This window comes from Rhododendron vialii, chromosome 1a (assembly GCF_030253575.1).
Source record: "Rhododendron vialii isolate Sample 1 chromosome 1a, ASM3025357v1".
Taxonomy (NCBI): domain Eukaryota; kingdom Viridiplantae; phylum Streptophyta; class Magnoliopsida; order Ericales; family Ericaceae; genus Rhododendron; species Rhododendron vialii.
Window position 1 is genome coordinate 45,868,527 of NC_080557.1, and position 27,727 is coordinate 45,896,253.

Sequence of the window (27,727 nt, forward strand, 5' to 3'; positions counted from 1 at the left end):
TAGTTTCTTAAAAGAAGTCACTTTGGTTTTTTGAGATTTTTTTTTGTCCCTTTCCAAAAAAAAAATTTTGTTTTGTTTATTTTCTGTCAAATTTTTTGTAGATTATTAATTCGTCTCGACAAGAAAAATTGAAAAAATAAGAAATTACTGTATGACTTTTACTCAATTGTTTAAAAAAAACATTCAAGAAAAAATCAAAAAGTCCAAAGCACCCTAGCGCACATCCAAGACGTCCAAACTTGTTTTGGACGATATATATTTGGCCAAGAAAGAGAAGAGAGAGTAGACGGCTGAAAAGAAAAGAGAGTGATCGGATCTGAGCCTTTCAAAACACGTTTGAATGGTTCGGATGCGTGCTGGGTACCGCGAGTTGAGTTTTGTTCACCTTTTACTTAAGAGGGTGACCATTACCCTCTTTTCTATTGGTGTTAAAATGACATGGATTCTACCAAAAAGTGATGTCATGTTTATCAAAAAGTGTATTGCATAATAAGCGTGATATCACTTTAGGATAGAATTCACAACTTTTCAACCAATAAAAAAATAATAATGTTCACCCCCTGCCGCCCCGTGATATCCAATTTGCCCAAAAGAAACTACTCCATCTATAATAAAGATTCTAAACTAAACCAAGAACCCACGGTCATCACTCATTCATCAGTGATCACAGACTCACAAACCTTCTGATTTTCATTCACGCGCTCTGAAAGGCGATTGGATCGCTGCCCTTCCTCTAATACTCATCGATAAAATTAATCATACAAGACAAAATGCACCCGTCACCGTTCACTGCTTCGGAGACGCCGGTGAATGAATCTTTGGAATCCACCTCTCCAATTAGGTACAGCTTTGGCAAGTTATTCTATAGTTTTCCTCTAAACACCAGCTCAAGAATCGTCAAGTCCCAGATCGAAATATGGAACTAATTGGGTCCCAAGTCACGAGCTTTCCCTGATTCAGGTGAGACTTTCGAATACCCATTTCGCGATTGTGATCAACTTTGCATATACGTCGTCCGTAACCCTCAATCTGAATAACCTAATTTGGGTTCGATTTGGGTTAGTTTTACTGTTTTTGGCTTCCTGTTGAACTGGGTTATTTTTTCTTTCTGTATATGTGCGCATGTTAATATTCGTGAAGATTAATGTGTTTCTGAAACTTATATTGACCGTGCTTTGATGTTTTTATGTGCTTTGTTGTGGATTGGTATGGTGGAAGAGACCCATATGGCTGATTAGAACAGTTCTGATAAGGCTTTATTGGGTTGGTTTGTCCATTGGGGTATCCGGAGCACGAAAAGACTTTCTTTTTGGGTCTTTTTAGCCGTTTAAAAAAAGATTAGTCATATATGTACAAATACTTATTGATAATTTTGGAGTGCTTATATTGTTGAGTTACCTCTTGTCTGGGTGCAATAATTACGGCCTTATGTTTCATTTAGGCAACCCCAAGAAGTTGGCCTTGGTGGTCAAAATCTGCGACTGAAGGATTGCTTCCTCCTAAAGTCTCGAGTTTGTAACCTCGTAGGTGCTATCAACTCTTCAGGGTCAGTCCATTCGGAGCTTTGCCTAGGCTTTAATTGGACGCCCTGATGGAGGACAGAGGGATTGGTTCCGTAGGATTAGTCGAGGTGAGGTGCGAGTAAGTTGGTACGGACACCTGAGTTATCCGCAAAAAAAAAAAAAAGTTCCAGTTTAGGCCACAGAATCATAGGAAACATCTGTTATTTGGGTATAGATGATCCGTGTTGAGTCTTGGTCCTTGTGTGCAAGAGTAGGCAATGGCCCAATATAAATGTCTGGTGGGTTGTTTGTTGCTTCATCATCTCTATATCAATCAGCAAAGCAATTGTAAGGCTGTATTTGGATTTTTGTTGGGGGTTTGCAAAGGGAAAAGAAACTCTGATGGATTGGACTTCGTTTTGTTCTCCTACGTGATGAAGTAGAATCCCTTTCCTTTTTTCCCCTTCACAAATTCCACAAATACAAGATCCATACACAACCTCGACGTTGAAGGAATTTGCTTGTCACAACCTAAGGAGGAAAAATGCTTTTGGTAGGGAGTTTTTTTTTTTTTTTTTCCCCTTTTACAAAATCCTTGTGTAACTGCATAATGCCGTTTGACTCTTCTTTTTTAACATCTTTGGCCATTTACTTCTATGTAGGAAAAAATTAATGTTAAGTCCTACACTACTGTTGGATTCATGTTCTCACAGTATGACTGTGTTTTGCGTTTGTGGTCTATGAACAAAAAAGTTATAAGTCAGGTCAAGTAGGTACCATGACCCTTCACCTATATTTGTTTTGATGGTCAATGTTATTTTTTGGTTTCTGTGGCACATTTGACCTTCCTTATGCTGCAGGTTTCAAGTATTGTAAAATGTGCTAGGCTTACTTCCAGTGATTGAATAGCGTTGCCAATTTGTAAAAAGCGTAAAGGTAGAAAATGGAAGCACGTCCTGCATTTTTATCTATTCAGAGATCAAGTGGAGGAGAACTCAGCAACCATGGAGCTTCGGGGGCTCTCTCATCATCCTTACCTGTTCTTCGCTCTGGTTTAGAAGAGAAATATCCTAAGTTGCCGGACTCTCAACAGGTTTCTGTGGAGAGGGAGCTTAATTCAACTTCTATTGCTCTTCATTCTTCTTTACCCTCCAACAGTGGCGTTGTTGGTCCTTTGTTTTCATCAACTTCAGGATTTTCCAGCGATCTCCAATTTTCTTCTTCTGCCCCTCCTGAAAAGCATTCCAGAAATTCTCCCTTTATTTCTCAGTTATCAAATAGTGGGTCATCAATGACATTAACTCATTGTGATTCAAGAATGCTCCAATCTACAACATCGAGCGACAATGGTTCCTTTTGTCCTGATTCATTACCGAGTATTGTCAATTATCCTGCTAATACTCCTGCCCGGAACGGTCAAATAGGAAGCAACAATGATGGTGGTTGTGACCCGGCAACTGAAGACATTAGTAGCCGAAAAGAATGGCAGGATTGGCTGCTAATCAATGATGATGATTCCTTTACATCTAGTTGGAATGATTTTTTTAGTGATAACAATGTGGAAGCTTCAGAGCCGAAGGTTAGAGTCTCCTTCTGATATATCATTTGTGTTACTCTTTTTTATAACTCATTTCCAAGTTACAGATAAAATGTGCACATTAACTTGCTTGATTTTGTATTGTTTGTGTCCTTGTGTGTTAATACAGATGGAGTATCAGGTGGCAAAACCAACAAATGTTTCGGCACCACAGCCCCCCCTAGTACTCCATCAGATTCCTGTTCCATCTGGAGAGTCTAGTGGTGTTGTTAACTCCCCATCCTCAGCAAATGGTGTGCCGACCAAACCACGGATGCGTTGGACACCAGAACTTCATGAGGCATTTGTTGAAGCAGTCAATAAGCTTGGTGGCGGTGATAGTGCGTAGCTCTTTCTCAACTTATAGTACTTCCTAACCTCATTTTGCGTTTAAAAGTATGGGGCAACTTTTCTCTAATAACATGCTCATCTTGACCTACAGAAGCTACTCCTAAAGGTGTATTAAAGTTAATGAAAGTCGAAGGTTTGACAATCTACCACGTGAAGAGCCACCTGCAGGTTTGTCTATTAGCCATTATTTTGGTGTGCGTTACTCGTGATTAGACTGTTATTTTGCGTCACTCAGTTGGAGAATGTCTTATTTGTTGAATTGCAGAAGTATAGAACAGCCAGATATAGACCAGAGTCATCAGACGGTAAATATAATAGTTTCCTCATGTTCTTTTCTGTATTATTGTATCAGCCTTTTGTGTTTGTGTTGCAGTTCCTTTTCTTAATAGGGTTCTGTACCATTGCAACTATTGATGTTTGTTGGATGCTTTGTTTGTTAAGCACTGGTACAGCATAGAATTCAGTGAATCAAATATCATGTCCAACCTTTTTTCTTTTTCTTTTTTTAAATTTTTTTCCAGCATTGACTTCCTAGAACACAAATAGCAGTAGGATACTGTGACATTGTGATAGAATTTGTTTCAGTTATCAATTGTCGCATGCTCAAGTCATGAAGGTTTTGAAAGAAATTCTTTGTGCTGTTTCTTTTTCTTATTGTTACGGAATAATAATCTTCCGAAACTATGATCTCCGGATGGGTCGCAACTTTTTTATGGAGGTTGTTGCGATCATGCGCAAGAATTGTATTCAAGGACGGAACCAGGATTTTACCCTAGCAGTGGCGAAATGTATATTAAAAAAATCTAGTAGTGGCAAAACTATATAAGTTGAGCATAATTTTTTCTTACATATAATAATTGCATTTTCTAAAATTCTTGTTGTGGCAGTCGTTGCCACTAGACCCCCTGGTCCCATCCTTGATTGTATTCTCTCTCTCTCTCTCTCTCTCTCTCTCTCTCTCTCTCTCTCTCTCTCTCTCTCTCCAGCTGTGTGTCTATTTTGATAGGAAGCCATCATTGCCTATTTTATTGAGGGTTGCAAATGAAAATGTCTTTTTACAATGTGTAATAGTTGTTTAGCTCGCTTCTTGTTCTTCATTTCATTAGCTCAGATTGTTACATCCTGTAGTGATTATTCTCTCTGTTTTCCAATTTCATTTATATTTTTCTGTAAATTACTGCGATGTAGATATTTAATGTGTTTATTCTTACAGTTTCTTTAGTTGATGTCAATTTTATTGGACTTGCTTTGATGCTGATGCTTTTGTACTTGCTGGATAGGCAGGCAAAATGTGTTCATATAGCAGGCCATTCTGGCTAACTCCTGTCCACCTTGGTTCTGTTTTTTTTTTTCCGGCTCAAATTCATTTCCTAGGTTTATGTTTTGTTTTGGCAGAACTTTACAAATTTGGTGTATTCTTGTTTTTAATCTTTTATGAACAGATGGTTATCCTCTTGATTTGCAGGATCCTTGGAGAAGAAGTTGACTCCCATTGAGGAATTGGCATCTCTGGACTTGAAAACGTGAGTTACTTGATTTTGGGGGATTTTGTACATTTATCAATCGCACAAAACTGTTTTTCTTCTTTTCACGGAAGGACTATGGGAATTCCCTTAATATATCTGACTCATCTGCAGGACTTGGTAGTTGTAATTCACTTGTGTTTTCACAGTGTATTCGCCGAACATAGTTCACCTGTTGTTGCCCCTATAATTTTGTTAACTCAAACTTTCTCTTATAACAACAGTGAAGGTCAATTTCTAATGTGAACATTTAGTTGTTAAAGTCAATAATATTGAAGGTTAGAGGTGATACGTTAATTTCTAAAGTTCAGAAAATGTATGTTCTTTATGACCTTATCAGCAAGGTTTTCTCTTGTCTTGTTTAATCATACGTCAGCATCTTTAAAAGCTCTGGTTTAATTTCCGCATATGTAATTCTATGGTTTTGCAGAATTTGAGACCCTTTTACAAGTTTTTGCCAATCCAACCGGCACCACTAAGCCCAAGTGTGTTTGAAAATGTCTTCTTAGTATGTGTTAGATATTTGTCTCTTCCTTCCTGGTTGGATGTTTGAGTATAAATCAAGTTCACATTAGCAGTCAAATGGCACATTGGGGACTTGCACCGTGAACTTTTAAATAGTCTAAAGAATGATCAGAGTTTGGGAATATGGAAATTTTTGCAAGCATGAATTTGTTTCAATTGGCACATTTCTTATCTTTGTGTTGGGTAACTCCTATATGGATCACTAGATTGAACTTATAGCTTCTATGTGAACAGGGGTATTGAGCTCACTGAAGCATTACGATTGCAGATGGACGTCCAGAAGCGCCTGCATGAACAGTTAGAGGTAAAAAAAAAAATATTTACCCAGATATGGGGTTTATTTCATTATATCAGTCATGGTTTACTGAAATGAAAGTCGTGAATTGTTTTATTGGTCCTGGTTCTTCCACTGTAAGGGAATATTTTTGGGAAGGGATAAGTTATTTTATGCTTGTCTTGAAAACAGTTGTAAGGACTTGTTCTGCCAACTTTAATAACTCGCTAACAGTCAAACCACTTGCAGAAGTGGGTAGATAACTCTTTTGAGATCAGTTCTTCAACTTTTTCCTTATATTTTCTTTGTCTACCCTCTCTGTTTCTTTGTTGACAACAAATTGGAAACAAAATTACCCAATCTTGAGCCTTATTCGGTATCCAAATTTTTGTTGTTATTTTCCCTTTATTGGCTAAGGTTTTCGGAGGTTGTCAGATGTTATACAATGCTAAAAGATTGTCACATTCTTTGCCCTTCTTTTCTCTCGACTTTGTAGAAAAGTATCCAATTTTACTTTTATTAAATATTACTTTCCTGTGGGTATGATCGACTGGGAGACTGTCTAGGTTTAGAAACAATGTGATAGTAAGTGATCAACTGGTTTGCATAGGTGTGGAATTCGTGCATTTCAAAGATGCTGACTAGGAAAGAAGTTGAATGAGAAAACTCCCCATTATTGTCCTATGGTCTACCTCAACTATATTCTATGTCACAGAGACAGCATGGAGATGTTTGGATAGTTTGTGTTAGAGGCTAGGATTCTATTGACGATATAAAGAATCTCATACTTCCACCTTTTACTCATCAAAAACTTCAAAAGGATCTCAAATTTCCCCCTTGGGTGCAACAGATTGCAATAAACTTAATAGTGCTCAAATGTGCGTTTTGTTGAGTACTTAGTCATTAGATATTACGAAGGATGGGCTTGCTTTTCTTTGAAGATGCTACTGAATTGCTAGTTCAAGATCAAGTGCCCATTGTACTATTATAAACTGATTTCTGCGTAATGCTGCTTGCTACCATGATAGTGGTCAATTAGCAGCTCTTTTCGCCATAGCCATCTACTATTGATGGACATCAATCCTCTTTATGCAGATTCAACGGAATCTACAGCTGCAAATAGAAGAGCAAGGGAAGTACCTCCAGATGATGTTTGAGAAACAATACAAATCGGTTGATGTACTTAAGAAGACCTCATCCGTAGAAAGCCCTTCTGGTGAGACGAAGGATGTGACCCCGAATTCCCCTGCAAAAAATGAGTCAGGAATCTCAAAGTTGGACCATGAAGAAAGTGAAGATGCCGGAGTTGATGCCACCGTCACCATTGCACCCGTGCAAGTTTCCAGGAATTCGGGTGAGAAACAAAAGCTGTCAGAAAGTGAAGTTTCTGAGGATGTTGAGGCACATGAACTTGTGGGGTCTAGTTCCCAGCCCGCAAAGCGTGCGAAATCAGGTGAATAGGCAGCATCACATGCCAAATTGTTTGACCACCAATAGGAGAGTAATGATAGGTTGGATATTTTGTGTTGGAGTTGGGATAAAATTTTAGCCAAACGGTGTAAGGAGCTTTGGAACTCTAACCTTCAGATTTGCTCTTTCCTTTTATTCAAATTCTCCTTGTGACAAGTTCAATCTGTTCTACTTTTATTTAAGTGAGGGTGAATTTTTCAAATTTCAGGGAGAGAGTGATGCCAACAAGTCAGCATACGTGTTCAGTTGTGTGTATGAGCCCTTGTAAATTTTACAGGTATCGGTTGTTTTTTTCAGTGCAGTTATCCTGAACAGAACCGAAGGAAGAAGTTGGTTGGCACTTAAGAACCATCAAGTGGAGGAGATTGGGATAGGATTCAGAGAGAAATTTGGAACAAGATTGTTTCAAAAACTGCGTAAGCCCTTGACAATACGGGTAGGTGTCCGAGACTACAGTAGAGATTTGGGTATCATCAACTGCTTGTCCGGACTGCTATCTGAAAGTTGGAAAGTCGTCGTTGTTGGGGGAGGTGTTCGTTTGGTGATGTGAATGTTTTTGAACTCTTATTTTCCCTTTATTCTGTTGTTAGGAATGATATTTTTGTATGGGAATTTTGGAAACTTCTTCCATGGTACGTAGGTAGTTGGCTGTGAAGGATTCTGTGACTGGAAAGTGCAAGCCACGCAATGTAGGCCTGCTGTTGTATTCTAGCATTTGGAGGTGTACTTGCTGAGATTTTTGTTTATAGTAGTTCTAATTTCTCCTGAAATAATTGATCAAAATTGGGAAGATTTGTCATGATGCTGGTGATTGGTATATGGAAAAGCGAAAAGTCTACGACTGCCCCTCACTTTTATCGCTCCTCCCACCGTACTCAATCTTACCGTCCAAATACTTTTGGACAGTCTGGATTTTTAAAAAGTTTTGGAAAGAGTTTAACTTTTCTCCGGAAGAGATTGTTTAAAATTCGGACCATTGATTGCTTAGGCGGACGGTGAGAGTGTAAGCAATGAAATTGTTCGCGCAGTGAGCGTAGCACCGCTGATGGAAAAGTGACTATTTCTGCGTATACTTTGGTTTTGAAGTACAGCAAATATTCTACAAATAAACAAAGTTAGCACATTTCTCTTTAGTTCATCATATCTTTCTCAGCGGAGTCCACATGTTTTTATGGAGTGTGTGGGTCCGTATAGCATTACATAACTAAGGATTCAAATCCTTCTTGTATGATTTTTGATAACCGGATGTCTGGTAATTTGGGCGTACCTCAACTTATTCTACTCTCAATTGTATGGCATGATAAAGTATTTCAAATTGCATGAATTTCGCGTCATGATCGTGTGACTAAAAGAGTATCGAAACAAATACACTACGAGAGAGAAAGAGGGTTACGTATGCCCCGACACGGTGGCGATCGTATTTGGCGGTTGGAAGTAGTGGGGTATATTGGCTGGCTGCCCGCAAGGTGTGTTAGTAAAGGGTTAACCCGACCGTAGGGGTCAGAGAGGCCTTAGACACCTTTGGGTCTAAGTTACGTACAAATTACCTTTAGTTTCAAAGGACATCTGCCCATAACAGATAGAGTGGCATAAGCAAGCAAACTATACCTCCTTTCACCTACTACCACTGCTACTAACTTCTCTTCCAATCAAACCCACGACCCTTCAACTATCAGTTGGTGCAAGATCACCATATTCTATCTCTCTCTCTCTCTCTCTCTCTCTCTCTCTCTCTCTCTCTCTCTCTCTCTCTTTAAAACCCTCTTACCTTTCTCCATCCCACCTGATCAGTCCCCTCTCTTTGCCCAACTTCCTCTTCATTCCTTACCGCTTGTATTTTCGCTTGCCAGCCATGGCTTCAAATCCCATGGCGGGCTTGGTTGCAGGTTCTCATGGCCGTAATGAACTCCACGTTATGCATGGCGCAGACGAGGTAACATGAATATACAAATTATGGATTTACCTTCTCACCAGTCTGGCCTGGTTTAGACTGCAGAGAAACAATCAGTGTTATTCCCGAGAATCTTTTAACAAATCTGGACCATTAATAACGAATCCCAGTGGTCAAGATGTAATTGCTTCTTGTGGTCCAACCTTGGACCGCAAAGTCGCAAACACATTTTCTTCTTATCATTAACGCAATCATTTAAGATGTTGATGCAATGTTTTTTTTTTTTTTTTTATAACTCGTGTATGGGCCAGCTAGCTTACATGCACCTTGACCAATCTTGCATCGCATGTTTGTATTGAAACGTGTCTGTTATATTTTGCAGCCTCGTTCCCCGACGTTACACCAGTCTGTGACAAAGATATGCCGAGTGTGCGGGGATGAGATCGGATTTAAGGAAAACGGGGAATTGTTTGCGGCGTGTCACGAGTGCGGGTTTCCGGTGTGCCGGCCTTGCTACGAGTATGAAAGAAGTGAAGGCAACCAGTGCTGTCCTCAGTGCAACACTCGCTATAAGCGTCACAAAGGTTCTCAGTTCTCACTCTTTATCTCTGCCTATAGATTATTATTTTTATTATTTTTATAACTAAGATTACCGGGCCAGTTTACACGCACCATTACTAATCTTCGGATGAGACTAGCATAGCAATCCATAGCCACGGCCCCCGCTTAAATCATGGTTTGTTTCTAAGGGGAATCGAATTCTGCCATATTGCAGGCGCAAGTTCACCCTTGCCTACAAATAAGCTTTTCTACTCATTTAGTGTCGATGTTCGACAAGATATCTTGAGATTTGGCATGGGTTAAGGCCACGAAGGACCCGAGGCTCTAGCTCAAGCAATCATGGAGAGAGGGGCCTTAAATAGTGCCCATCAAAGAGGTCCTAGGTTCGAATTGATGGAGTAAAATTAGCATGTTTTGTAACTCACTGCCACTAATGCTATCAGCTTGTTTGGATCTCTTTAAAACACAAAGGAGATGTGGGAGTTCACATGAAATTTTTTTGGGTGTAGTGGCAGATTCGCATGGGAAAATTGGAGGAGTTATCATCAATAGTTTGGTACCTTGTCAACTATAGTTTGTGTTTGATTGTTTTTTCTAGTATTTCTTTTCTCTTGTAGGAGTAATATTTATTATTATTATTATTGAAATATTACTTTCTTTGCTGTTAAAAAAAATAGTAACAAAAAAATAACGCTATCCGCAAACTTTTGGACCCCATTTTTTCACTAAAAAGTTCGGGCCTGAAATTTAAAGTTGGAGCCTGAAATTTGTGGCCTTTTATGCTTGGTTTAGATTAGGATGGACTAGGCTAAGAAAGGGCGGGAATTCTCGGGCGAAAACTGATATTTTAACAAACTCAGGGGTCTCAAGTGAAAGTGGCAGAAAGAAAAATGTACTCCCTAATATAAATAGGGCGTAGCCATTCGCAACTCTTTATTTTCTCTCATAGCCCACTATATTTCGGGGTAAATGATTGTTGAAAATCATAAATAGCATTTTGATAAATTGCTGTTGAAAACAAGATTATATTTCGGTAACTACATGTCGAAAATATGTTCAACTTTCGGTAAACAAATGCCGAACATGCATTTTCGTTGAAAAAAATATTATATTTCGGTAATTAGATGCTGAAAATATATCTCAATTTCGGTAACTAACTATCGAGTATAATTGAAATTTTTAACGGATTATGGGAGAAAATAGAAGGCTGCGAAATAAGCTCCTCAAACGGTCAAAACCCATAAAAAAAAAAACCCTAGTTTCCTCTCTCCATCAAATTCAATCCTAGCATTGGTCGCTATTACTCCTCCTCCTCCTAAATTCCTTATTTCCCTCGATTACAAGTGCCATTATACGCACCCAGAGAGAGCTATATATGCAGGTAATATATACTACATGTACTGCACAAATACGACAGTTTATTCGTAATCGATGGTCGATTAAAAGTTTTAGAGTAGCCTCCTATTTGTAAGTTTAGTGAATTTAGTCTTTATCTTGATATCAGGGTTTGATTTACTTCCTCCGTCCCGAATTTTTAGTCTCAGTTGTGACACTCGTTGTTGTTCTCAAAATATTGTCCGTGTTCGAAAGTGATGGGCAAAAATTGATGAGTTTACTCATTGACCCTTCCTTTTTGAAATTAAAGATGATATAGGACCATGCAATGATGATGTTTTGAAGGGTAGAAAGAGAATAAAAGTATGACAAGTGATGGTGTTTCCTAAAATGGGGACCCCATTGCCGAGCATGGACGGTCCGTATTGGCCCAACACGCATGTCGTCCCTTAGGAACCAATAAATTAGGACATAGAGTATTTTTTTTTCCTTAGGCATCTCTGAGAGTGCGTTCTTTGATAATAGGAATACAAATTTATATTAAAAGGATTAATCACACACTTTGGCATTTGTATACAGTATGAATAAACGGTTTTGTTCTTATTTGTTGTCTCTATTGGAAAATAGGCTCAGGGCATTTTAAGTCCTTATCCCTTTTTCTTTCTTTTTCACTTAAACTCAAAATATGTGCGTAAAATTCCATCAAACCCCGCTCTGCTATTGCATAGATTTGAGTTTGTCATTCGAGTGCTTTAGATTAGAGTGTTTTATAACAAATGAAGCTTTTACTGAAATTCTTACTCTATTTTGTTTACTTTTAGTGAAAATATTGGTGAAGGCAGGAGATTTTCTTATTTATTTGGTACTACTATGAATGGCCAAAGTTTCTTTTGCATTTGAGAGGCTCGAATGACCAAACTAGTATAAAGTCGGCTTCTTTGTGCAGGTTGTCCAAGAGTTGCAGGTGACGATGAAGAAAACTTTGATGCTGACGATTTCGATGATGAATTCCAAATTAAGATTCCACAACATAGCCCAGATCGAGATCATGTTGCTACTCACTCGGTAATTTAATTTAGTAATAGCCACCCATGGCATTGTTAACTTCCTATTTGACATGCTAGAAGCAAGTATATTATGGAGATCTTTTTTGCGGGAGTAAGAAAAACCAATCCAAGGAAGTGATTTATGCAGGAAAATGGGGACTATAATCTGCAGAAATGGAATAACAACGGCCCAGCTTTCTCTTCTATTGCAGGAAGTGGTAATAAGCACGATTCCTTCTCCTTTTGGTGAATTTCCACCAATGATACCATGGACTGAATTTAATTTGTTTGTGGGTTTATGGGGTGTGTATAGTTGTTGGGAAGGATTTTGAAGGTGAGAAGGAGACTTACTCCAATGCTGAATGGAAAGAGAGAGTGGAGAAATGGAAAACTAGGCAAGAGAAAAGAGGTCTGGTGACCAAAGATGATGGAGGAAATGATCAAGGGGATGACGATGACTACCTGTATGATTTTCTTTACTATTGTTTATACATCAAATTGTTTGTAGTTCATGATTACTGGTTTTCATTAATGGCAATGATACGTGGACAACAAAAATTTGTACGTCGATGTCATATTGAAACATAGTAAAGTAGCATTTTGTTGTCCTTCCATTTAAACCAAAATGCATCTTGACTTATATTTAACATCATTGCCACATTAGTGTGGATGTAGTTTTATGGAAAATCTGTTTTTAAACCATTGTACTTTCTACGTATATGAAATGCTATACTAGCAGGATTGCTGTGCAGAAATTTAAACAAAATGATGTGGGTTTTTTGTGTGCTATACAAGTCATACATAGATTGAATTTGGTTAATGGATAGAAGCTTTTGGACCAGTTTCCATGGGTTGATGTTGTGAATATAGAACAGCTCTTTCTTTTCTATTTAGGCTACATACAATTATTTAACCACAAAAAAGTATCTAGAAAACAAATGTAGAGTGTAGAATCAAGTTTGATTTAATGTGCTTATACTTAAAACTAAGAAAATTTACATATTTAACTTTTTGAATCATTTTCTGTGATTCAGTTCTGGACTTCTTTTTCTCTTGATTTAGTAATGGACTTGACTGAATACTATAATATGTTTTCAATTCAGTTTGGCTGAAGCCCGGCAACCGCTCTGGCGAAAAGTCCCACTCCCATCAAGCCTAATCAGCCCTTACCGTATAGTCATTGTTCTTCGCCTCATCATTCTTGCCTTCTTCTTTCGCTTCAGAATTCTAACTCCAGCATACGACGCCTATCCACTTTGGGCCATCTCTGTAATATGTGAAATATGGTTCGGCTTTTCCTGGATTCTAGACCAGTTCCCCAAATGGAACCCAATACGTCGAGAAACCTACCTTGACCGCTTGTCCATCCGCTTCGAGCGTGAGGGTGAGCCAAACCGGTTGGCCCCAGTCGATGTATTTGTGAGTACTGTGGACCCGCTTAAGGAACCTCCAATTATAACGGCAAACACGGTTCTGTCAATTTTGGCGGTGGATTATCCAGTGGAGAAAGTGAGTTGTTATGTGTCGGATGATGGAGCGTCAATGCTGCTTTTTGACACATTGGCGGAAACTAGTGAGTTTGCAAGGAGATGGGTCCCATTTTGCAAGAAGTATAGCATAGAGCCAAGGACACCAGAGTTTTACTTTTCGGAGAAGATTGATTACTTGAAGGACAAGGTGCAGCCTACCTTTGTGAAGGATCGGAGAGCCATGAAAGTAAGTTTGCTTTGTTGGTTGTGACCTTGGCGCAGGTGGTTGTAATCTTGTAATTAACATATGAGTTTTGCTACGGGTTTTATATCTTGTGCACGGATTGAGACATGATCCTTACGTACAAGGGGTAGATCCACAATCACACTCCATCCAAGGGAACCCTTGTAAGAGTTCATTGTCCATCTTTCTGCGCAAAGTATGTGTACATTTGGATGTTTAAAAAATCTATTTTGACTTCCTAAGATATAAAAGAAGGAAAGATAAATAAAACTTTCAGCTATGTATTTGGTGATTTATTTATGGAAACAAGACAAAAAGTAGACATTTCTTAAATATTTCATTTTCCCTAATTTTCTTAGTCCAACGAAACGAAATAAAGGAATTTAGCATCTCCACTTTAGTTTTTTTCTGTATTTAATTTCTTTTCATTTCCCTCGTACAAGATCCCAATATGGCAGAAAGCTATATAAAGGGTGGTTCGGATTGTTTGGTTTGTGTTGTGTTGTAGAGAGAGTATGAGGAGTTCAAAGTGAGGATCAATGCATTAGTTGCAAAGGCTCAGAAAAAGCCAGAAGAAGGATGGGTCATGCAAGATGGGACCCCATGGCCGGGAAACAACACGCGGGATCACCCTGGCATGATTCAGGTTACTATCATCTGTTTCCTTTTTATTTTCGAAAGAAAAACAAATGTGTTCTTTGATCCTCCTCCTGGAAAATGAAATTGGAGATGGGATTGCTGCTTTTTTCTATAGGTTTATCTGGGAAGTGAGGGAGCACTCGATGTGGAAGGGAAAGAGTTGCCAAAGCTTGTGTATGTTTCTCGTGAGAAGCGGCCTGGCTATCAGCACCACAAGAAAGCTGGTGCAATGAATGCTATGGTGAGTTCCCTTTCGAAAGTATGATCCTTGATTTCGTGGTCTGGCTCCTCCCTATCACCAAAGTATTGTATTAAATGCAGAAGAATTAAGCGATGTCATATCATATGACATAGCCAGATTCTTTAAATTGCTTTGTGAGAGCGCCACGATTGGGTAACCTTGATGGTTTGGCAATGTTTTGTGATGATCACTGCAGGTTCGTGTGTCAGCAGTTCTTACCAATGCACCCTTCATGTTGAACTTGGATTGTGATCACTACATCAACAACAGCAAGGCTGTTAGGGAAGCCATGTGCTTTCTAATGGATCCCCAGCTTGGAAAGAAGCTCTGCTATGTCCAGTTCCCACAGCGGTTCGACGGCATTGATCTTCACGATCGGTACGCCAATCGCAATGTTGTTTTCTTCGATGTAAGTCCACTTGCTCCGTATCAAATTTCCATTACCATATGTAATACTGCATTCCCTACTAGCTATGAAAAGTTTGACGCAGGATTCCTCTTCCGATTTCCAAAGTTCCTGTGCTCCAGTCCCAATGCACTCTCAGCTGCACAATCATGCCTCAAGATCTGTGTTTTTCTTGATTTCCATCACCTCATGCAACTGAAAGTGCATTTAGGACAAGCCCAGGGATTTTGGCTGGAATAGGAATTGCTTGCCCGAAAATTTTGTATGCAAAGCTCATGAGTACATGGTTGTTCCTATGTCCATAGATCAACATGAAAGGCCTAGATGGGATCCAAGGGCCAGTGTATGTTGGGACTGGATGTGTTTTCAACCGGCAGGCACTATATGGCTATGATCCCCCAGTGTCTGAGAAGCGGCCAAAGATGACATGTGACTGCTGGCCTTCATGGTGCTGCTGCTGCTGTGGTGGTTCAAGGAAGCCCAAGTCTAAGAAGAAAGGATTGAAAGCTCTGCTTGGCCTTGGAGGCATGTACAACAAGAAGAAAAAAATGATGGGGAAGAACTACTCTAGGAAATCTTTGTCTGGGCCTGTCTTTGATCTTGAAGAGATTGAAGAAGGGCTTGAAGGTTTTGATGAGTTAGAGAAATCATCGCTCATGTCTCAGAAGAATTTCGAAAAGCGGTTTGGACAGTCACCGGTTTTTATTACCTCCACTCTAATGGAAAATGGTGGCATTCCTGAAGGGACTAACAGCACTTCACTTATCAAAGAAGCCATTCATGTCATTAGTTGTGGATATGAAGAAAAAACTGAATGGGGCAAAGAGGTGAGTAGTATTTATGGGTTTTTGGTTTTGATTAGATTATTTCCAGGACTTCGATGACTAGGATGGCTCAATGAAGTAGAAAAAATGAAGTATTTTAGAATTTAGAGGCAATTCAAAGAGTTCAATTATTAAAAAAAATCTCAATGAAGTTTGACAACTAAATTTTTGTATTTCACTTCCAAGTAACACATTTTACCGTGTAATTTTGTTACAACTATGAACCCAGACTGCCGCACAGAAATTTAATGCTTCTACATACGTTTCAAGAGTTTTTGACTTGGGTTAGACATTCACAGATTGGATGGATTTATGGGTCGGTCACAGAAGATATATTGACAGGATTCAAGATGCATTGTAGAGGGTGGAAGTCAGTATACTGCATGCCAAAGAGATCAGCTTTTAAGGGGTCAGCTCCAATCAATCTCTCAGATCGGTTGCACCAAGTTCTGAGATGGGCTCTTGGTTCTGTTGAGATTTTCCTTAGCCGTCACTGCCCACTTTGGTATGCCTATGGGGGGAAATTGAAGTGGCTTGAGAGGCTCGCTTACGTTAACACCATTGTCTACCCATTCACTTCGATTCCTTTACTTGCCTACTGCACAATTCCTGCCGTTTGCCTTCTGACCGGAAAATTTATCATCCCTACTGTAAGTATTTACGTTTCAAATATGACCGGGGACAAGAGTTATGTAACACCATAGCTTCTAGTTAATGCTTGATTTAATTACAAATTATACTACAAAAAGAAAAATTATGTAACATCATTGCAGCTGATGCTTGATTTACTAACAAGTTCCTTCAAAATGCCACGAAAAAGAAAATTTACTATGTAATGTCATAACTTCTAGTTGATGTATGATGTACTAACAAATTACTTCAAACAACAGAAATAGAAATCTATGTAAAATCATAGCATTTGATGCTTGATTTACTAAAAAATTGCTTCAAACTACACAAAGAATGGAAAAACCCCATTTTGGCACTATGGTTTCTAAACAGACTCCTTTTTTACGTGCAGCTAAACAACCTGGCTAGCATATGGTTCATGGCTCTTTTCCTCTCAATCATAGTGACGGGAGTGCTTGAGCTTCGGTGGAGTGGGGTTAGCATCCAAGACTGGTGGAGAAACGAGCAATTCTGGGTTATTGGCGGTGTCTCAGCCCATCTTTTTGCTGTATTCCAAGGCCTCCTTAAGGTACTTGCCGGAGTTGACACAAACTTCACAGTAACAGCAAAAGCAGCCGATGATGCAGAGTTTGGGGACCTCTATCTCTTCAAGTGGACCACGCTTCTCATCCCACCAACCACCTTGATAATCTTGAACATGGTTGGTGTTGTTGCCGGAGTCTCTGGTGCCATCAACAATGGTTATGCCTCGTGGGGTCCCTTGTTTGGGAAGTTGTTTTTCGCATTCTGGGTTATTGTCCATCTTTATCCTTTCCTCAAGGGGTTGATGGGAAGGCAAAATAGGACTCCTACGATTGTCGTGCTTTGGTCAGTTCTTCTAGCTTCTATCTTCTCATTGGTTTGGGTTCGAATCGATCCTTTCTTGCCTAAGCAAAAAGGTCCAATCCTCAAGCAATGTGGAGTCGAGTGCTAGTCATGCTTTTGGGGTGCTCTGCTCTCACATGTCAGTGTTCTGCTTAGCTTGGATCATTTTGGCTTGGTTTTTTCCTTCAATTCTTGTGGTGCATTGTAGGAGAGTGATGTGTATATGGGGTGTAAGAGGATTCTGCTGCATATTTGCTAGCAGTAAGCCAAATGTATCTGCTCTGCTGTAAAATAATACATTTGACTAATCCCAAGACAATTTTCTGTACGAATACAAAGGTGGTTTCACTATTTTGATCTCATATAATCAAAGAAAAGAAGATTGCTAGAGATTTGGAGCTTGTAACCTTTCAATACTAAATAGAAGCAAAGCTAAACTGATGACTCTGCATTGAAAATTCTAGTGAAATTATTGTCATTATGCATCGTTAACAAACTAATTCTCTTATTAAAAAAAAAACTAATTTTTTTGCCGTTTAGAAAAAAAATCTCTTATTTACTTGCTACATTTTGAGGACCACCTATTCTCTTTTTTATTTCTGCTGCTATCTTTTTTAGCCTACTCTTAAGTGGTTGCAATTGTAACATCCTGGCTTTTTCCGAACCAACAATCTTCATAAATAGGACTATCTCTATTACAATTTTCACACCTTTGTTGAGTGGACTTATTTTTCCTTTGAAAATATTTCTTCCTATTTGACGCGGCGGAATTCACGAGAGACTAGTTAGCGTACTAGTCCAAACGGGATAAACAACTCGTCGCAACGAGCAATTCTTGCGCACAAGAAAGAAAGAGAAAATCTCTGAATATTATTGATAAAAGTTATATAAGTTATAATAATTGAATAGGTTACAGCCCTTTTTATAAGACCCTAACCCTATAAATCGTACTATAAAAGAAATAATAAATCATGCCAAAACATCGACCTCCATTCAACATCGACCTCCACTGTTTCTTCGATGTTGGGCTCAACAAATATCACCTCCTCTAGTTCAACTCGATCTCCTTCCTCTTCTGCGATCTCATATCCATCATAATAGCTGGAACGTGATGAATCTGAGATTGAAAGATTTTTATCGGTTTGTTGACGCTTTGAGTGACCCGAACCCAACAGTCTCAGTGATGTGTCCCTCGAGTTTTCAGTAGCCGCAACGGTATAATTTTTATTACTTGAAAAAGAATAAGACAACCCAAGATTATCTCGGGACAATCGCTTGGACTCAAGATTTCTTCGATACTCTTCATATAACATCTGACCATGATGCGATTGAAGAAATCTATCACTCATCAATCGTCTCATCCTGAGCCATGTCTTGACTGGTTGTTTATATTGGCGCTCCCGATTATATTGCAATTGCTTCCACCATCTAGAAGCATAGCCTTGTAATTTACAAGTCACGTATCTAACTTCCTTTTCTTCCGGAATTTCCATATACTCAAGAAACTTATCAACTTTACGAAACCAATAAATTAAATTCTCAAGATGGCAATACCCATTAAAACTAGGAATTATTGGTTGTACCTAAAAAGTTGAAAAATCGTCATCTGTGCGGTAAAACCCTTCAAACCTTGAATGTCGCTTATTCGACTGATATCCATAATAATCCTCAAATAACTCGTCTTCAGATTCATCCTCACTATCAAGTTGATAATAAGAATATCTTCCGGAGACGTTTTGATTAATAGGTTGGTTGCGGGCAAATCCCTCAACGCTGTTCCTATCAACTTTGCGTTTAACAGATTGACCATGGGCAAATCCCTTAGTGCGAGTCCTGTTAAATACTTCACCACGACGAACGTCAATGGGCGTGTCTTCTTTTGTGTTTGGTGCCATCGAACCAGGCAAAGCCTTGCTCTGATACCACTTGACGCGGCGGAATTCACGAGAGACTAGTTAGCGTACTAGTCCAAACGAGATAAACAACTCGTCGCAACGAGCAATTCTTGCGCACAAGAAAGAAAGAGAAAATCTCTGAATATTATTGATAAAAGTTATAAAAGTTTTTTAATAATTGAATAGGTTACAGCCCTTTTTATAAGACCCTAACCCTATAAATCGTACTGTAAAAGAAATAATAAATCATGCCAAAACAAGCGGCATTAAATAAAAGATATTTCCTAATTAATTAAAATAAAATCCTAATTCTTGTAGACCAAGAATCCTAATAAAGGTAGAAATCAAAATCAAACTGAATACGGAAAGTTAATAATTCTAACCTAAACGAAAATATTCCTAATCAAAATCTTATTCTAAAACAATAAAAATAAAATACAAAAATTCTCCATTTTTGTCCTACATCAGTATTCCACTTGCATTTCTACTTCTGCCTCGTCCATATCTTCCGTCTCTTGAAAATTCCCCTCTAGATTGATCATGAGTTGAAAAGAATTCTCTCACTTGGAGTACTAACGCTTAGCTTAGATTCAAAGTCACTCTCAATTGACTCTTTGAATTCCCTATTCAACCTTTACTCAAATGTTTTAATGAAAGCCAGCAATTCATATCTTGAGTATTTTCAAGAACTATAGGATTGTACTTTTCCAGCAAAGTAGTCAAGATTTTCTTAGTAATTTTTTTGACTAGTAATAGTCTCCTCGCATGTTCTTATTTGAGTAACAACTTCCCTAACTCTGCAAAAGTACTCCAACAATTCAACACTCTTCAGTTTTGTATTCTCAAAATCTGTTCCCAAGGATTAGAGTTTGGTAAATTTTTCTTCAAATTGCCTTTATACTCATTTCAAAGAATATCTCATGCCTCCTTAACTTGCTGATATTCAGCAAGTTTGGTCATCGACAATTTTTGATAAATAGTATCAGGCTATCCGCAATTCTTTGTTGAATCTAAAACTTGCTGTTGTTTTTGACTTTCTAAGATTTAATTTTCCCTGCACAAAATTTCACTCACAACTTGTTCTTCATCCAACAAAACTCCGATACTTATATCAGCTTTAGACTCAAGACCTTTTGATGTAATGGTGTAAACTAAGAAAAGACAGTAGAGGACAAGAGACTGCCGAAGCAGAGATACCCAGGAGCAGGGGCAAAACTCGAGGGGCTGCTCACTGCTGCAATCCACTCATTCGAATTAGGAAGAAGTTTTAGTACCTCACGAGACATTAAACCCTAGCCATACACTTCTCTAATACAAGCCCATCTGAGACAAGTAAAAAGGTTACAATTGGCATAAAAAGATGCAAATTACAATTGATTCCAAGCCTTTTTGCATGCAGCAATTGATTCCAACAGCCAAGTGTGGGGAATGACCTCAGACCCAGTTTCACCAGCCAAATTTTCTGCTGTTTCTAGCCTTTGAAGCACAACAGAACCATCCTCTTCCAATCTGCACCCTTGCATGGGGTCATTGTTATAGACAATTAGAGTTAACTGTGAAGCAGGTTTCTGACTTTGTTCTCTAAGTTGTGTCTTGCTCTCAATAACAAAACCTCCTGCAGTGGTAACCAAATCTAGAAGATTTTCCTTGTAACCAGGTATAAAGTCGCCGCTGAAGTAAAAACATAATCCATTGAAGAGCTTTGGTGCCTGCAGGAGAAGGAATAAAAAGCATTAGCCTCAATCAAGAACACAACTTCAGATTAAGCCAAAAAAACGAAAGTACATAAGGAGGAACTAAATTCTTCAGGCTGAGTTTCGATATTATATCTATAGAGGGATATGTAGAGCGAAAAGAAAAGGAAATTGTAGTTGCGTCTTTTCTAGTTTCGATATTACATCTCATTGGTTTCATGCTTTCTAAGAAGATATCTCAACAAATACATGATTCAAACGTAGACTAGAAAAGACGCAATGTGAGTATATATTCCCATGACTTGACGCCTATGGCATACTTTTTCTCGACATTGCAAATGTCTAATATGAAATGACACTGGATAAATCAAAATTGTCCCAACTCAACCCATAGTAGTCCAAGGCATATATAATCTTCATTGGGTATGTAAAAGAAGTATGATTATTTATTGTCAGATTTGATATTTCCAAATCCACACTCACATTATCCAAGGCCCTAAGTCTGCCAGTCTTGGGGCCATTACGACAGCCATGATTGTCTAGAGCAACTTCATAAGGTTCTTCATCCACAGGATGCATTGCTTCCATGCATGCTCTGATCCCTGCAAATCCACAACCCAAGGTATAGCGGATTACCCTTCTGATTTATTTCTCAATCAGTCCTTGAAGCAAAACACAAGAGGTAGAAATACATCCCATCAAGAAAAGAGAACCAAAAAAAGTTTCACTTAAAAAGTATAAACAGTGGGAGGCAGAAATAGAGCTCACAGCTAGTCTTAAGGATCCATTTCCCACTCAAAATTGCCTTCATAACTTTCAATGTCCTGCTACATGCACCCTCTGCATCTGTGGCAGCAATGACGTGGGTAACATTTGGATTCCAAAACTTGGCCACAGTTGCACCACACGTGCTTGCAAACTTGACCAAAAGGTACTGCACATTGGAAGTCAGAAAATATAAGGTTACTCCGAATTGAATCATCAGAATGGGCTTCCAATCAACAGCTATGCACAGAAACCAAGTATCAAAAGTTCCTAATATAAAATATTTTGGTAACAACTCCAGATAAGTGGATAAATTCAGTCTTTATGTCCCCTCCCATACCCCAAAACACATAGGAACCACAAACCTGAAGTGGATAGAGGGACGCATATGGAAAAAGAAAACCACAGTAAAATCAGATCAAGGAAAATATATGGAAGAGCACTTTTTTGTTTTTTGAATATAAGTGGGAATTATGCAGCCAAAAGAAACTGTGGGAACCAAAATCATCAGATATTGTACCTTGTCAAAATTTGAACAGGGAAAAAACAACCAATAATAAACCCCATATGCTCCTGTCTTTGCATGAGTCATGCATGATTTAGCACAAACGTAGACACTAGATAACTATCTTATTAGAACCAACCTTTTCTTCCACTGACAGAGCAGATGCACAGAAAACCCATTCTTTCACTCCATTACGTGAGGCTTCCCATACCTTGGGCTGCTTAGAGATTCTGCATTCACAATGACGAAAATGATACCAGGCCACAAATCGCAAATAGATGCACTGTGTGTAGACCATATGAAAGCGCATCACCTACCTTGTTTTGTTAATTTTAGAAAGAAAAAAAAAAGACTAATTAAAAGGAAAACAGAAACATCAACTCCAGTATAACAGTGTACATCTGTTACATTCTCCAATTCAGTTGAACAACATATCATGCTTGTTTTCGCGTTCCCTCTCTCCAAGACAACATACTTTCAACAAAGCGATCATAAATATAAAAGTTAATTTTACAAGAGATGACATAGGAGGGAGAACCTATGCTCAGTCAAAAAGCAGAGCCCTGTAGAAAACTTCCGCAAAAGAAAGAAAAGGAAAAATGAAAGAGAGTATTTTACCCTTGCCTAGAATCCCAAGACTCAACCACCAACTTTTTAATGAAGAGCCTTCCCCTTAATTAGTCACCAGAAAAATTGCTTAGAAAAAACAACATAACGATTGGTTTTTTTGATCAGAACATAACGATTGGTTAACTGACAATTTTAGCAAGAACTTAGCCATTAAGCCCATTGCATTCAAACAGTACACACTAGACATTTGGAAGTATGAAAGCAGTATGAATTGCTACAGTCAATAATTTTGAATCTTGGACTTCTGAATATAAATAGTAAGGAGGGAAAAATTATACATCATCTCAGTTGGCGCAAAATCCTGTTCTTCACTTGCATGCTTCCTGGACTTGGACTTCTCACAGGGAAACTTGACTGAGGAATGATTTGGGCATAACACTAGAAAGTCCTCCTGCAAAGAAAGAACAAAGAAAATCAATAAAGGAATAGTAAGCTTTCCTGACAATGTTCCCGAGTTTATCTTGTAGTCAAACAAGCAAATATAGTTGACTCACAAAGTCCCATCTACAACCCAAGACTTCCATCGCACAAGGCACGTGATAACTTTTGCGACATGATTTCACAAAGCAACCAAGACCTGCTCCTCTTAGCCCACATTTGCTGCACTTCAGCTTTGCAGCTCTTGCTACTTCTGCCTTCAAATTTTTAACAGTTTCACCAACAAAATAAGCTTGAGGTGTCCTGCAAATTGCAAATAGTATCTGGATATATTATTAAATATTGAAGGTCAACCTATCATGAATGCAATAAAGCAAAATGCATTTGCTTTTAAATTTCATCACAATGAACATCTACCCAAATCATTTTACTTATGCTTAGAACAGCCTCATCAGCAGCTTTTAATATTACTATCAACAAAAAAAGAAGAAGGAAAGACGAGTGCACCATTCAATGCATATCTGGTGAGCATGTATAACATTTGAGTTTGTTGCTGCATTTCCAACAACTTCCTTTCCATTGACATAATGCAACATGGGCCCCGTACTCTGCAAACACAAAGTGAGGACAAAGGTACAACAATTACCACAGAGACATTCAAGCAGTTTGAAAGGATACTATTACGTACAACAAACACACTTGATAGCAATATCTATGGTTGTGAAAGAAATGAAGAGGCCAACACATCCAGAAATGGTACTCACATCCTTGACTCCAGAGGACTCGCAAAATGCACAAATACTTCCACTTGCATCATTTGAATCTGAAATTGTTGGATCCTTTACACCAGACAGTTCTCCGCATTCCAGTTTTGATATTTCCAGACTTCCTGTGTGAACTATATTTGGTTGAGTGCAGCCTGTGTAAGGCGCACCCATCTTGAGCAACCCATTGCTATGTTTCCTTTGTCTTTTAACTTTCCTGGCACGATCTACCCCAGCACCAGGTGAGAGTCTATCCAATTCTCCTTCTCCCTTATTATAGTTGTCCTCAAGTAATCTCTTGGCTGGGATTTTTCCTGTACTCTACAATAATAATCAACAATGGTCTTATTCAGCCTATCCATACTTATCTGACACTGTACTTCCAGTTGGAATTTTGTTCAACTGAAGCATAAAGTGGAAACTGTAGAAACCACTATATCCTGGTCTACAAAATGTTTGAAAGCATAAATCTGATGTGCTAGTCATTAATAATAGAGCACAAGATCCATTCAACCTATACATAATTTAGTTTCACTGGATGAAGGCAATCAATATCAATATACTGACAGCATATGTATAAGGACTCCAACCAAAAAGGTAAGCACAAAAATTTCATGACCACTGCGCATAGATAACATTCAAATGACAATCTGGAATAAATAGCCTTGATGTGAACAGTGAAGTCAGACTGCCTGTTAGAATGAGATGATATGTCAAATGGCACACTTACGCATCTTACATCATTGCTGCTCCCTGGATCATCAGCTATTCCTTTGGTATCAAATGAAGGAGGGCTGATTGGTGATGATTGTAATTCTTGATTAATACATAATTCCTCCGTAACAAGCTCTTCTTGTTTTGCACCTCTCATCCAAACATTACCCCCACCACGTAAAACCACTCGATCCACATAGCCCATCTTGAATTGATCTGTCACAAAATTGATTGGCGGTGTAGATTTGTCAAATTTCCCAGTCAACTCATTCCCTTCTTCAGCAGAATGGTAAAGAGGAGCCCAAACTCGTTTACAAGTAGGTAATAAAATTTGGCACTCCCCATTGCTAGATCCCTCTTGAGGTGTTCCAAATAACTCCTTTATTTTGTTATCATCATCTGTTTTAAGGGAAGAAGGCAATTCCTTAGAAACCCTTTTAGCTCCTGGAACAATTAGGAACCCAAGCAATGCCAGTAAGAGGTAGAATTCTTAAATTCAATAACAGGAAAGTATATCGACCGGGGGGAAAAATCAAGGTTATAAATAGTCGTACCAGAAGAAAGAGGCGGGAACAGACTAGCACCAAAACTGGCATCCCAACTTCTATAGATGGTAACTAGATTTTCCATATAAGGTGCTGGCCTTACATCTGCAAAACCATTAAGGCATTTAGGTACATGAGTTCATAAATCAATTTTCCATCATGTAAATTGTCCCCAAAACTATTCTTAGGCTATATTTGGACAACAGATTGTAGAGGGATTTTCGGCGAGAGGAAATGATGAATGAAAAGGCTATATTTGCTCTTTGGTTTCCCCATCAGTTTCCTTTCTCTTTGTAAATCCTTACACAGGTTCTTGATCCACACTACAGGCATCAACATAAGGAACAATCTTCTCATTTACTTGAAGATTCAATTCCTCTAAAATGTCAGAAAGAAGGAACAACAGTTGGACATGAATCAGCTCAACTTATCAAGACGGTTGACATAAGCCTTTTGCACTACTGTTCAGTTCCGGGATGTAAAATTCCCACCTACTGAAATTTGTTCCCAGATATGCTTCGTATCAAATAGACTGAGCTTTGTATTTGGATCAAGGATTTGTAAAAGAATTTACCAAGGAAAAAGGAAATTGTAGGTAAACCAAAGAAACAATATCTTCTGATCTTTCCCTTACCGTTTTGTCCCTCTACAAATCCATAAAACATTAAATTATTGCAATTGTTGTGTGTAGTCTGCTGCCCCTCCCATAAGCGCAAATGGAGGTTTAAAAACAACTGAAACATTATTTTCCCATCAACATAAACAGACATAGAAAAGTAATAAGACTTCGTGGAAGAGATAAATACTGAAAAAAACAAATCCAGGGATTCAATAATAACACACAGAAACTTCCCAAAAGGTTACAAAGAGCTATGGCCTCAAGTATTCTACTCTAATAAGATGAAAACTCACTACCAAAGACCCTAACCACCTATTTATAACCTAAGACACTTCACAAACCCTAACTAAAAATATGCATCCATAAAATGAACCACTATTAGTAAAATAGACTGCATCAATGAAGTAAAATTGTTATTTTGAGAGTCAAGGACTCCTGTTGTATTTTAATTTGAGAGTTTCTCTACCTAGAATCAAATTCTTGATTTTTCTGGTTACAAGTTTATGGCATCACGTACCAAGTTCAGCGTACTGTTGTTTGCAGACGGGGCACTCCGATCCAAACTGGGTAGATCTCGGTACGCAGAAACTGAAATAGGGTTTCGAAAAATTTGAAGTCAGATCGCAGAATATATCACAATCAAAACCAAACAATAGAAAATCAGAGAGAGAGAGAGAGAGAGAGTAGTAGTAGTAGTAGTATAGTAAGAAGAACATTTGAGGAGTGAGAAGAGGAAACGAACTCGCAAAAGATGTGATTGCAGGGGAGCAGCTGTGGCCGGTTGAGCAGATTTAGGCTGAAAGAATCACAAAATCAACGGTCCAACCAAATTAGTCATTACCCAGATGCAGTAAATCGAGAGAGAGAGAGAGAGAGAGAGAGAGAGAGAGTATACCAGAGAGGGCACTTGAGCTCGAGACCCAGTTTCTGGTGATGGAGAAGCCATGGATTGAGAAAGCTGGAGTTGTTGGAAGCGTCCGCCATTGTTGTCGCTGAGCTCTGACTGTTACTGTAATTGCAGATGAAACGAGAAAAAGGCTTAACAATTGAACGGACTTAATAAACTGGTAGTAGTGTTTAATTTTTTGGAAAAAAGGCGCTGATATTTGAACTTGGCGCGCTTTGCCTCAAATGTTAAACTCCCGCCACCGTGGTTTTATTTCCGTCTAAATTCCCAAACTATCCCCTTCTTCTGCGTTCCAAACCCTAGACCAGGGCTAGGGCTCCAAACGAACCAGTAGAATCTCGAAGTGTTCGAGCTCGGCTCGTTCAAAACGAGTCTCCAGCAAGTAGAACCCAAAAATTGACCCGTAGCTTGGCTCGTCTAGTATTGCGGTGTTCGAGCTAGTTTTATAAAAAGAGTCGAGCCTTTCCAAATGAACCGAGCTTTTATAAATGAGTCGGGCTTTTATGAAGCCTGCCCTAGCCCCACTCCACCTCCTCCACCACCGCGTCCTCCCAACCCCAAATCTTGGTTAAATAGCACCTTGCCCACAGCCTACGCTCTCGCTTTTGAGAATTGTAATCTTTATTCTTCATGTAACATTTTCAAACCACATCTTCTTCTTCTTTTTACTCAAACTCAAAATTTGAGGAAAATTTCCTACTATCCACCCTACTTTTTTAGTGAAAAAGAAAATTTCTTTGTGCCGTCACAATGTTTCATACCAAAATGAACTTTTGCAAATTACTTTTAACAAAATTTGAGTAATTAATGTTGGAGATGCTAATTACCCTTCAACAAGTTACAAAGGAGGATCGCCTGGATTTGCTAACTACTGCACGAGATGCTGTTATAGTGCCCACACAACTTCTTCACCAGTTAATAATTGTTTCATAACAGTGAC

At 38.7% G+C, this 27,727-nt stretch overlaps 3 protein-coding genes across 6 annotated transcripts; 2 read left to right on the forward strand and 1 right to left on the reverse strand.

The window, feature by feature from the left end:
- Positions 1 to 644: 644 nt before the first annotated feature.
- On the forward strand, positions 645 to 8,023 carry LOC131321020 (protein PHOSPHATE STARVATION RESPONSE 1-like). 4 transcript variants are annotated; one of them, XM_058352017.1, is made up of 11 exons: positions 652 to 960; positions 1,442 to 2,055; positions 2,165 to 2,271; positions 2,363 to 3,081; positions 3,209 to 3,419; positions 3,521 to 3,597; positions 3,695 to 3,734; positions 4,895 to 4,952; positions 5,712 to 5,781; positions 6,847 to 7,204; positions 7,519 to 8,023. In XM_058352017.1, exons 4-11 carry the CDS (start codon positions 2,446 to 2,448, stop codon positions 7,530 to 7,532), a joined length of 1,464 nt encoding a protein of 487 aa, XP_058208000.1. In that variant the 5' UTR covers positions 652 to 960; positions 1,442 to 2,055; positions 2,165 to 2,271; positions 2,363 to 2,445; the 3' UTR covers positions 7,533 to 8,023. The 4 variants fall into 4 exon arrangements, with proteins under 4 accessions (XP_058208018.1, XP_058208000.1, XP_058208009.1 ...); XM_058352026.1 differs by lacking the exon at positions 1,442 to 2,055; XM_058352035.1 differs by lacking the exons at positions 1,442 to 2,055; positions 2,165 to 2,271 and having other exon boundaries at positions 645 to 960; positions 7,430 to 8,023.
- An 897-nt stretch (positions 8,024 to 8,920) lies between these two features.
- On the forward strand, positions 8,921 to 17,761 carry LOC131321035 (cellulose synthase A catalytic subunit 4 [UDP-forming]). The gene is made up of 12 exons (XM_058352048.1): positions 8,921 to 9,154; positions 9,495 to 9,696; positions 11,955 to 12,073; positions 12,203 to 12,272; positions 12,368 to 12,518; positions 13,158 to 13,770; positions 14,276 to 14,413; positions 14,522 to 14,647; positions 14,844 to 15,056; positions 15,359 to 15,880; positions 16,177 to 16,527; positions 16,899 to 17,761. Exons 1-12 carry the CDS (start codon positions 9,074 to 9,076, stop codon positions 17,478 to 17,480), a joined length of 3,168 nt encoding a protein of 1,055 aa, XP_058208031.1. The 5' UTR covers positions 8,921 to 9,073; the 3' UTR covers positions 17,481 to 17,761.
- A 2,711-nt stretch (positions 17,762 to 20,472) lies between these two features.
- On the reverse strand, positions 20,473 to 27,007 carry LOC131321041 (BRCA1-associated RING domain protein 1-like). The gene is made up of 13 exons (XM_058352061.1): positions 26,776 to 27,007; positions 26,623 to 26,676; positions 26,398 to 26,468; positions 25,271 to 25,366; positions 24,742 to 25,160; positions 24,003 to 24,323; positions 23,746 to 23,846; positions 23,355 to 23,541; positions 23,139 to 23,251; positions 22,370 to 22,460; positions 21,729 to 21,894; positions 21,444 to 21,562; positions 20,473 to 20,975 (listed from the first exon to the last, which is right to left on the reverse strand). Exons 1-13 carry the CDS (start codon positions 26,862 to 26,864, stop codon positions 20,634 to 20,636), a joined length of 2,169 nt encoding a protein of 722 aa, XP_058208044.1. The 5' UTR covers positions 26,865 to 27,007; the 3' UTR covers positions 20,473 to 20,633.
- Between the last annotated feature and the right edge of the window lie 720 nt (positions 27,008 to 27,727).